Source organism: Eublepharis macularius, chromosome 9, assembly GCF_028583425.1.
Source record: "Eublepharis macularius isolate TG4126 chromosome 9, MPM_Emac_v1.0, whole genome shotgun sequence".
Taxonomy (NCBI): domain Eukaryota; kingdom Metazoa; phylum Chordata; class Lepidosauria; order Squamata; family Eublepharidae; genus Eublepharis; species Eublepharis macularius.
This window is the reverse complement of record NC_072798.1, coordinates 43,861,414-43,873,696: the sequence shown is the minus strand read 5'-3', so window position 1 is coordinate 43,873,696 and position 12,283 is coordinate 43,861,414. Positions and strand designations below refer to the sequence as shown.

The 12,283-nt window shown below is 39.6% G+C and overlaps 1 protein-coding gene across 3 annotated transcripts in view; it reads left to right on the top strand.

The window, feature by feature from the left end:
- Positions 1-12,283, top strand: part of LOC129336188 (solute carrier family 23 member 1-like) — a 94,512-nt gene that overhangs the window by 32,327 nt on the left and 49,902 nt on the right. Inside the window, exons 1-2 of one of the 3 annotated variants that reach the window (XM_054989239.1) lie at positions 3,770-3,850; positions 10,769-10,848. In XM_054989239.1, the coding sequence (XP_054845214.1) occupies positions 10,798-10,848 (51 nt within the window). In that variant the 5' untranslated portion in view covers positions 3,770-3,850; positions 10,769-10,797. Of the gene's footprint in view, positions 1-3,769; positions 3,851-10,633; positions 10,849-12,283 lie in introns of those variants that run through there. The other 2 variants (XM_054989237.1, XM_054989238.1) reach the window with 2 other exon arrangements.

Sequence of the window (12,283 nt, the reverse complement as noted above, 5' to 3'; positions counted from 1 at the left end):
TGTGTAGTGAAACCCTCAGATGCTGGAATATTGCATGGCTCTAGGACAGCCATAATATTCTACCAAGCCTCAGTCAGAAAGATGGACTAAAAATAATGTAAATGAATAAATATTAACTGCAGTTTCCTATGTATAAACTGGAAATAATAATGAAATAGTGAGGATTAATAAATAGCTGATGGAATAGTAAGGGTAATGAAAGTACTCTAATTTTCTTACCAGTAATATGCTTCCACTGTTAGAGAGTATATTACTTTACTATATAAGATAACATTCATATTTAGGTCTGCTTCAAACATAATTCTATTTATTTATATAAGTGTTTATATCTCATCTTATTTTGTTGGACTCAAGGCAGCTAATAATGTAACAACAAGTTGCAAGGACACAAAACATAAATCCATTAAGAAAGTAAAAGCAGTACACAGATTAATAACATAGTCACATCTGCCAGTGAGTTCTACAGGTTCAATTTATTTTTTAAAAATCTGCTCAATCTGTTATTTGTTATAATTCTCAGACCTTTTGCTTTTGTCTTCATTTCCCCATCCATGTTCTCAGATGGGATATCACTACTTCAGCCTTTTTGAACTGCTTTAGATCTATATGGAGAAAAGCAGAATATAAATTACTGAAATAAAATCTTTTAATTAAAACTTCCCTCTTATTAAGAAAGCTATTCTATGTTCTGGATTACATACCCCTTGTAAGTGACCACAGTCTGAACTACAGTTGCCAGCCTAGCACTGGCACCTGGTGGGAGATTTTGTGGGGGGAAGGAACCCACCTGATCAGCATCAAGTAGCTGCAACATCACTTTTAGCACAGAGTTTTGGGTCAGTCCTAGAATGTCATGCTGTCATGATGACATCACTTCCAGTTCACACTAAAAGTTACATTGTGGCAACAGTGTGGTGCTGAATTGGACTCTCCCATTTCTCCCTCATCACCATGTTGAGCCTGGCTGCTAGGTTACCAACTCCAACTTGGGAAATTTTTGAATGTTTGGGGGTAGAGCCTGGGGAGGGCAAGATTTGAGGAACCTCAGCTGGGATATAATGCTATGCCCTCCAAAGCCACCCTCCAAAGCAGCCATTGTTTCCAGGAGAACTGACCCCTGTAGTCTGGAGATCAGCTGTAATTGATGGGAGATCGCTAGGTCCCACATGGAAGTTAGCAACTCTACTGGCCACTCTAGTCTGAACTGGTGAGTACATGGGAGGGAGACAATCTAGAAATGTGATATGTGCATTATATGAATAATGTATAAATATGTGTATAAATAATGTATAAATGTATGTACAAATATTATACATAAAATAATAAATGCCCCAGGCCTTGCTACTGCTCATTTGCCTTACTTCCATACTGCCCACTAAATCTGTTTCCCTGCCTCCTCTAGCATGATTTGCAGTCATCTTTATCATGATACGTTTGTTCACTAAATCTTCCAGATCACAAAGGCAATGGATCTTTTATATCCATCTGCTTCTTGTACTAAGATGGCCTCTACACATATATTTGATGTATTGCTGAAGATCACAAAGGCAAAGGTTGCCTCAAATAAATGAACAGCCATTTTGGTTTTGAAGTACTTTGTACCTGACAATTAAAAGACTAGATGGAAAATGAAGGCTGATAAGATTGTTATATAAATAGACCTCAGAGTCAGATAATTAATCTGGAACCAGTCTAGTATAATGTTTAAAGTACTAGAGAGGGTCTGTTTATTTTATTTTCTTCATTTATAGCCCACCTTTCTCAAGGTGGATTACAAAAGACTGAATGGCCCTGATCCAGTCACTCTCTCAGCCTAACCTACCCCACAGTATTACTAAGAAGACAAAATGGAGGACTACAGAACAATGTGCACCTCTAGGATTACCATCTTCAAGGTTAAGCCTGGAGTTCTCCTGGAATTACAACTGATCTTCAGAGGAAATGGCAGCTTTGAAAGGCAAACTATGGTCTCACATCTCTGTTGATTTCCCTCCACTTTTGAAACTCTGCCCTTCTCAGGCACTGCCCCAAAACCTCTAAGCTAGAGTTAGCAACCCTATACTTCACCCTGAGCTTCTTGGAAGACAGGTGGTATAAAGGTCTATGTGTAGGTAGTTCTGCAGTGAAAGCTTTTAAATATGTTCCAGATATTAGAAACTTAAAAAATGCAAAGGTGAGCCAAAGCTTCCCCCCGGGCTGATATAAACATACTATTTAGGAACATACTATTTAGTTGGAATATTTGGATCAATCTGCACATGATGGTGTCATCTTAGGTTAAGATTTCACCTCTAAATTAACTAGTGATCTCATGTACTTTAGTCATAGACTTTTCAAGAATATGGTTTTAGCTGATAAATATAAGGATCAACAAGGTGGTCAGGTAGCCACAGAAGGGTGGTGGTGACTTTCCAAGTTCTCTATCTATAATAGAGTCTGTAAGTACCACCTGTCTCAGCTGGCCCAGCTGATGACAATATCTAGTCTTATCTTTTAAGCTAAAAAATGTTAACCTTTCTTTGATCCTGCAAATTCCCCATCATCTAACCGTTATCTGCTTTGTCATTATCATTATAGATCTTATCTTGCTTATTAAGTTTATTTACCCTGTTGGAATTATCATGATCACGTGTCTTATTAATTGGTTACTTGTCTTACTGTCTTTTCCCATGATCTGTCTGTCAGGGGGATCTGCTAGTATCCTTTTGTTAAATCTAGGAAAACAAATATAATTTATTATTTTGGGGCATCTGATATGTATCAAACTTTAATATGTCATTGATGCATCAGAACGAAATACATAGGTTAATGACCCCATTTAGTTTGAGATTACTGTAGTTGGACTGCATCAGTCACTGTGGGTGCCTTTTTTTTCTTTGCTGCTGTCATGGAGATTTGGGCAGGCCATGAGTTGGAATGGATTTTGTTCTGCAGCCAAGTAATTATTCATTAGTGACACCTCTTCCACAGTGATTTTAGGCATATGATGTGTCCCTCAGATGTATGCTTTTAATGCTAGACATCAGATTAACTTCACAAATTTCTGCTGCCTGTGCCCCTGTAGCTTATTCAGGCTTGAATGCTTTCCAACAACAAACCTGTAGTTTTCGATTCTCTGACGGGTCTTTTGTGTGCTGAGTTTGCTCAAAGTCAGTTATGAGTCTTGGAAGATGTCTTACATATACATGTTCTTCAGCATTGTAACTTGGACTATTGGGAGGTCCTTTTAATTTGCCACATAGTAATGACTCATTTCTCCTTAGGGACAAACTAGATGTGACAGGGTCTTCGTATTCCATACAATTGGATGCCACTTCCATTTTAAAGCCTAAAATGTGCAATTAAAAATGCCACAAAGCCCTGAACCTCATTGGGCCCACAGTGCACTGGGGTAGGGGTAGGGGTAGATAAGCACCTTATTGCACCTAATTTTTAACTGCCAGTTTTAGCTTTTAAAATTGTGGCAGCATCTTGTGTTGGACACCAGAATGCCATCACTTCTAGCTTGATGCTTAAAAGAAACTAGGGAAATTTCCAGTATAACAGGTTCAGGAGTACATCACCAAAACACATTAATCCAGCTATAAGGATTGGGCTCTAACTGTAGAAAGGAACTCTGAAAATGTATTCTAGCTTTGTAGTTTTTTTTCTTTGTTGCTTTCTTCCTTACACCAGACTTCCTTTGATCTCTGTCCTAGAGGAACTCCTGCTAGACTTTCCCCAAGGTCTTGGAAGTTTGTGATAGACCCTTCCCTTTCACAATCTCGAAGGATCATCAATAACCAAAGGCAGTACAACACCTTATCTATAGGGCCTTTCAGAGTCCTCTGTATCTGCAGTGACAAAACAAGTGAGTAGCCTCAACCTCCCTGAACTACCCAGCCCTTTCTCTTGTCTGCCTCCCTCTTTCCTTTTATCATACATCGATTGCCTGCAGATGTGCCTGATGCATTTCCAGAGACTTGTCGTGAGGAGTAGGATTCCATATTCTGGATAATTATCCATAGATGCCTGATTTCTTTTTTGCTCTTATTTCTGCCCTGCCCCTTCAGGGTTATGGGTCAGAATTCCAGTGAACCTGTCACAAAGCCCAACTATATTTTGAGATGAATAGAATAAATGTGGGATAAGCAGAGGCTAGGTAGCCATCTGACAGCAATGCTTATTCTGTGAACCTAGGCAGATCATGAGAAGGAGGGCAGGAAGGGTTACATCAGTGTTTAGTTCTCGTAGCCCCTTCTTAAATGCCCAGGGTAAGGCTGATAACCACCTTGGGGGTCAGGTAGCAATTTTCTGCAGGCCAGTTTGGCTAGGGATCCTGATGATGTTTTGCCATCTTCTGGGCATGGAGTAAGGGTCACTGTGTGAGGGGGGTATATGTGAATTTCCTGCATCGTGCCGGGGGTTGGACTAGATAACCCTAGAGGTACCTTCCAACCCCTATGATTCTATATGATGGGTGTTGCGTAGGAGTCAGTTGACAGACTTCATATTTGGGTGGTCTGGTGCCAATTTTGTGATGTACAGAAGTGTCAATGCCTGGATTGCCGTCTCCTAGTCTGACTTTAATTTCTGTAGGGCAGGGTGACATTGAGGTGGCTTTCCCTCATTACAATGGATTTCTTTCCATGGCTCAGTGTTAGCATCTCTAACAGTTAAAGATACAAAGTGATACTTGTGGGACAATAAATTTGGAAAGGATAGAATTAATATTTTCTCACATGTCCAGATATGTTTATGCATATTGAAATAATGAGGTGCTTGGCTTTCAGAAATTGCAAAACCAGCACAATTGAGCAGGATTTCTAGATGTCTGGCATTCCTAAAATGACCTGAAATTATCTAAATACTTCAAATAGTGACTGAGCTAGGAAAGTTTAGCATGAAAGCTTACGTTCATGAAGCCTTATAAACCATCCTCTGAAATACAGGTGATGAATCTAAGCAACTAAAGCACTTCCTGGAAAATAATGTCATTATCTGGTGGAGTGTTGCTTCTGGTGTTGCCATGGCTGATTTTGCAATCTGCCTAACCGGTTTTACTATTGATTAATTGTTTAAGGCTGCAAATCAATTCCATTTATTCTTATGGAGCCCTCATTGCTTCATTCAGTTCTCATCTGTATGATTTGCTGGCTGAAAGGGCCCTTCAGTTCTCTACAGTAAGAATAATAAGGGAATTATGGCTCCCATTATATATATCAGTGAGTAGCTGTAGGACAGGAAATCATATCTCATACTTGTAAGAATCCATTTATATACTAGAAACAAGAAAATAATATTCTCAGTCCTGTGACAACGTAGCTAGCTAAGTGAACCATGAGTCAGTAATATTATCTGCCAAGCGTACGTTACTTTGTGATTATATATCAAAGATTTATTTATAAAAGCTTATTAACTTGACAATAACATGCAGTACAGGCAGGGCTGTGTGTATGCTGCAATTTTGCAAGAGCAAAATGTGAGTGATGGGTTTGGGATTAAATTTAATAAGAAAGAGCAGTTTTCAATGTGTGTTAAAAAAACGAGTTGCAAGCCCTCATGTCAGCAAAGACATGTAGAAGAACCTGTAGGAACTGGAGAGGTAAATAACAAAAAACGTGACCAACTGACTACTAAAGCATGAAAAATAAGTAAATCCGAAAATAGTAAATTTATAATAAACAAGCTCGTAAATTCAGTCAATTACACTCTTAACAGAAGCCCCGGTACACACCTGAGCCACCCCGTGAAAAAAGCAAGGGGGAAAAAAAAGGCTACATAAGAGTAAGGAAAGGCTGTGAAAAGCCCAAAACATACATAACATGAAACAGTTGCTTAAACATAAATATGTGCAACAAGTATTACATGAGCATAAGACCAAACCAATAAGGTCATATACTAATGAATCCAATCAATGAAATAAATGAAAGTAATCAAAATGTAACCGCAACGGGTTAGCTAGCAATTGACCATCCCGTATCGGATTCTCCTTCTTCCAAGCAGTTACAGCTGCAAGAAATAAGACTAATATAAATACAATATTCAAATATTGCACATATTCCCATAACATCTGATTATATCATACTCACATCGAAGAGCAGTTCTCAACACACATAAATCAAATCCATAACAACAGCTCGCTCTCAGGCGTAAGCACAGCCTCATAGCACGCTCATTCTTAAATACCGTCAACATTCCAAAACTTTAAAGTGCCAGGATCTCCAGACATCCTCATAAGAAAGCTGAAAGGTCACAATTTACATTCAGTCCCTTAGGCTCCACCGTACTAAGTCTATGGATCCACCATGCTTCCTTCCTGCGAAGATCCCTTTGTGCAAGAAGAGGGTCCTTGAAGTTGCTCACATGAAGAACAGAATAAACAAAGTCCGTGTCCTTATGTTTCTTTTCCTTGATGTGCAAAACCATCGGAGCGTCCTCCACTTCGCGGCGTATCCTGGATCGGTGTTCTTGAATCCTTGTCTTAATTTGTCTACTAGTACATCCTATATACAACAATTTACACACACACACAATCATGTAAACTACATTCTGCATATTACAGGTCGAAAAGGCTTTCCAATATAACCCCATGGCTTTAAACTGAAGGGGCGACATCACAAAATCATATGTATTACATCTCCCACATTTGAAGTGTCCCACCGGTAAACTAGCAGATGGTTTAGCCCTAACGATGTCAGTCTTGGTCAGATGGTCCCTAAGGCTCCTAGTTTTTCTTAAAGCAACTAATGGTCTCCCTTGGCATCCTGGTAATCCCTCCACCAGGGGCCAGTATTTGAAGATCACTTGTTTGATATTTCTAGCCAATGGAGTATAATCCAGGATGTCTGGAGATCCTGGCACTTTAAAGTTTTGGAACGTTGACGGTATTTAAGAATGAGCGTGCTATGAGGCTGTGCTTACGCCTGAGAGCGAGCTGTTGTTATGGATTTGATTTATGTGTGTTGAGAACTGCTCTTCGATGTGAGTATGATATAATCAGATGTTATGGGAATATGTGCAATATTTGAATATTGTATTTATATTAGTCTTATTTCTTGCAGCTGTAACTGCTTGGAAGAAGGAGAATCCGATACGGGATGGTCAATTGCTAGCTAACCCGTTGCGGTTACATTTTGATTACTTTCATTTATTTCATTGATTGGATTCATTAGTATATGACCTTATTGGTTTGGTCTTATGCTCATGTAATACTTGTTGTGTGACAGGATTTAAGCAAAATAGCATATATGCCATAAGGTACATAGCCCATGCCATACCTATTCCTAAAGAAAAAGCAGGCCCATTTCTCCCTCAGTCTAAGAGAAAGGTAATGTAGAGAAGCTGTGTTAGATAGTCTGCAATAAAACAGCTGGTCACAGTAATAATGATCAAAAGGTTGTTTTCAATCAACGCGTATCTGTTCAGCACAGGAAAGGAGTGAAGGGAAGTACATTCCTTGGCTGGTCACCATGGCCTAAGTTGTAGCTTGTTCAAAAGATAGCTTCACAACCCATAGTAATTCATAGCTCATAGTGAAATAGAGCCAAGAACCAAGTTAAGGCTTAATGCCAATTTGTATCTTATATCCTGTATCTTGTAACTGCCAAATATTAGAAGTAAATACATGTAATCAGCAAGTAACTGAATACTGTTGTAACCTAGTGTTGTTTGTAACCAATGAGAGGCAAGGTATGTATTCATGTGATGTATCCATGTGATTAAACTGTTCTAGCTTCTTTTACTTATGTATAAAAAGAGGTTTTAAGTTGAGAAGGGGGGGGCTCTCTGTGACAACGTCACGTTGAGTTCCTAGCCGGCTAATAAACCTGCATTCCTTCCTGATTTCTCTTGTCGGTCTCAATCCTTAAACAACCTTCGGGCTGCTACAGTTGCACATGTTTATGTTTAAGCAACTGTTTCATGTTATGTATGTTTTGGGCTTTTCACAGCCTTTCCTTACTCTTATGTAGCCTTTTTTCCCCCCCTTGCTTTTTTCATGGGGTGGCTCAGGTGTGTACCGGGGCTTCTGTTAAGAGTGTAATTGACTGAATTTACGAGCTTGTTTATTATAAATTTACTATTTTCGGATTTACTTATTTTTCATGCTTTAGTAGTCAGTTGGTCACGTTTTTTGTTATTTAGTTTGCTTTGCGTGACTCTCTCTTTTGGAACTGGAGAGGTGGCTGAAAAAGATTCTTGGTGATTGGTACTCTTGCCCTTTCCATGACTAACTAAACCAGAATAAATTTTACAAATCAAGAGAAATTATGCATTTTTAATGCTGTTTTAATGTTTGATGCCTTGGAGACCCTATTTGGGTGGAGAGATGGTATAAAAATGTTTACACATTTTTAATAGTCTCATTGCAGTATACTCAGGCTGCAAATCTAACATCACTTCCCTGGGAGTAAGCCCCACTGAATAAAATGGGACTTTGGGTAGACCTGCTTATGATCTCTTCATCTGGCGCTGAAAACAGGTTTTGCAGACTATTATGGGTGACCTCTTAGCATTCAGGAGCCTGTAGTCAATTTACAACAACTGGATTAACCATTTACAAGACTTTCCCTTGTAGGATATAAGCCTACAAAATCTTCATCTCTGATGTAAAAAATGATGACCTCTGGGTATGCAAATATTAGAGCTGAAACCCTTGGGTGGGGGAGGGGAAGAAGCAAAGTAACAAAAGGGTTCTTGGGAGTCTGTAGGCACCAAGTTCCTCCCAGTTCATATAATAGCATAGAAGAAGTAATGGGCAGCTAGATTTCTTGATTGATTTAGCAGAATGTTTCATCTTAATTGCAAAACAGTAAATGTTAGGTTGTAACATGTATAGTGGAACTCATTGGGTGATAGTTTCTGGGTGACTTAAGATAGGAGTGTTGCAAAGCCCTTGTTTCTCGCTCTTTTGATACAGCAACTTGCCACTAGAGTTTGATGGCCTAAATTAAACAGGATGCCAAAATGCAAGCCATGCAGCACCCCATGTATGCTGCTAGGCACTTTGTTTAAACTGGGTCACTCACCCATATGTGCAGGCTTGGCATGCCAGAGATCTGAGGCATCGGCAACTGCTTTGTTGACATGCAATTGTTGCATGTTTAGTGCCTGAGAACCCAGTTTCAGTGTGAAGCTAGGCTTGTGGAACACTGATGGGCGTGTTGTGCATGATGTCTCTTTCAAATTGGATCCCAGATAAATTGCAATAGTTCATTATTACTATTTAACATTTAACATTTACTTAGTGAGATCAGGATACTAAACACTGTGCACAATACACTGAATCCCACACATCTGATGAAGTCAGATTTGATGTATGAAGCCTTGTGCTGGAATAAAATCTGTTCAGCTCTAAAATGCCACTGGACTTCTGTTTCACATTCATCATGTAAACTTTAAGACAGTATCACTGCACCATTACAAAACCTCAGGTCATCTTAATGTTATCCATGCATTAATAAGCAACCTACTGATGAAATCTGAAGTGAGGCTTGGTTGTGCTTGGATTACAAATGTATGACCAGTTTAGCAACCAAGTAGACTTGTAGGAGTGCTGTTAGGATAATCGGCTTCATAATAAAGGCTGCCACTGGGTTGCCTTATGCTGCATGCATTCTGACTGGAGAAATACAAACAACGTACCCAACAACCTTCCCTTTCACTTCTTGCTTTGCTGGAAGAATAGCAGACTGGAGCTGAAGCCGTTATTTCAGGGTAAATTGAGAGCTGCTGTAGCATAATTGTTAAGAGTTGGACTGTGAATCAGCACTCTGTTGGTTTGAATCCCAGTGCCATAACTAAGTAGGTGGTCTTGGATAAGCCACTCCTTTCCAGCTGTATTATGGAAATAATAATGACACTGATTTTGTTCACTGCTTTGAGTGAAACTCGTCTGTCTAAAAGAGTGGTATATAAGTGCAGTTATTTTTATTAAACAGTTTTGATTTTAAATGATATACCAAAATTTAAATGTTTATTAATGGTTTTTTAAATATTAGTAATAATGAATGCTGTTAGATTTATAAGTTTTAGAAAAAAGCCAGAAGGCATGAGCCAATTAAGTACAATTAAAGGAACAACAAAGAAACATCCTTCTCCACTGGTTCATTCTCAAGTGTAATAATTTTAATGCTAAATTATCAAGTAAGATTAAAAGATATTTGAATTTCCTCTCCCCACTTACATAGTAAGTGGCAAATTTTGTTCATGTTCCCTCCCCATCGCCTTTTTTGCAAATGTTGTGGTATATTGTCAAAAAGTAGATCTGTTACTAATAATGAAGTGTGTATTAATGTGGGGAAAATAATGTTTGATAAATATGGATATTGTGATATGCTTTTTAAAAAATCTGTCTAAACAATCTGTCTAAAGTCTAAACAATATCTAGCAACAACTTGGACTGGAAAAACAGCATGGGAGAGAAAGTGTTAATCACACCCTTCCTCCAGTATCATTGTTCTAATCAAATCCAAAGCCTGCATGGTGATACTGAAATAAAAATAAAAGCAGGAGATGCAATTGCAGAGGTCCTGCGCAACATGCAGTTTAGTCCACGTGATCTTCTGTAATCACTGGGGAGAGAGAGAGAGAGAGAGAGAGAGTGCTTTCAGCATGCCTGTAAAGAGGACATTCCTTTGCAATACTTCTCACATGAATGACTGAAAATGTATTTTGTGTCCCAGCAGTCAGGCCTCTTTGGATTCTCTGCTGCTGCAGCTTGTTCAGGATTTGAAGCATGAGGTTTTTATTGGAAATCTCCTCTTTCCATTTTCTCTGCTCTTTCAAGGAAGTCACTGAAGAAACTTTGAAGTGGAGATGCCCTCATCAGATAAAGACCCCAATGGACTTGACAACCCCAATTTCATAGTAAGTTGGTATTTACTTTTTAAATCAATGCCTGTTCAATGAAGAAAGAAAAAAATTGCAGTAGGTAAGGGGGAAGAAAGAAGGGACAGGTTGGACAATGTTATGCTATGTTTGTGATAAAGCAAGTATCTTGGATTTGTTGTAAAATTAATTTTTATTGAGGCATTAGAACCAGTTCAATAGTAATGTTTTGTTGGTTATATATATCTTACAGTGCAGTCCTATGCAGAGTCACACCCTTCTACAAAGTCTCCTGAAGTCAATATACTTAGAATGGTTACAAGTTATACATTTTATATCACTATAATTTGGTCCAAAGTCATTTAACTTCTCTGCTTAAAAACATAAATCTTTGCTACAACTTGCAGTTTCACTGATACTCCAAATGATAACATTTTAAGACAACATTTTAAGGATGTTGGACTGTCGATAAAATAGTACAATATGTGTCTTGTCTATGTATTTCTTGCTTTTTTCTTCTACCACCCTGAATTCACTACCTGCTTTCCATACCCTCTGAAGGCCAAACTAGACATGACAGGGAGATGCATGTGTATATGTCTAAAGCAGGGATGAGGAGGGCCTGTTTTTATTCAGAATTTTTAGTATATGAATCAAATCAGTAAATACATAGATTTAACCATTTTCATACAAACAAGTACATACTATGTGAACTCAGGGCTGGATTGAGGGAGGGCAGGGGGGGTAGTCTGCCCCCGGTGCCGCCAGGGAGGGGGCACCGGGAGCAGCTGCCAGCTGCCGGGAGCGTGCAGGAGGCAGCGCGAGCAGCCTCCCAGCCTCCTGCGCTGCCTTTCGCCTTCCCCGCAGGACAGGGAGCAGCCAGCTTGCCACGCGCCCCCTGTCCTGCGAGGCAGGCAAAAGGCAGCACGGGAGGCTGTGAGGCCGCCTGCGCCATTAGCCTCCCTGCAGGACAGGGGGCGGCCAGCCAACCCCTGTCCTGCGTGGAGGCGAATGGCGCGGGCGGCTTCCCAGCCCTGCACGCTTCATCCGCCGGCACACCGCGTGGACAGCACACTCCATCCTGTGTGATGACATCACAGAAGTGACGTCATCACGCAGTGCCGGGAGCGTGCACGCGGGCGCTGTGTGTGCACACAAGGGGTCGGACTAGGGTTGCCCTGGGCACCGGCAACCCTAGATCCAGCCCTGTGTGAACTGCACAGAATAATTTAATAAACAATTCTCAACTGGCTGCTATTTTTTTCAACCAGAAAAAAGAAGAAAGAGAAAAAACAGAGCAAGTTATCCAGATATTGAGTCTTGCTTTACAATCCAAAAGATATATATCTATTTTCCTGAAACAAAGATTTCTAGCTGTCCACATCCCAGATAGTAGCAATATTTTAATTTTAAGTGAAAGACAACTGCAACAATATTACATTTCATTGTGTCATTACAGTACTGTATACATTTC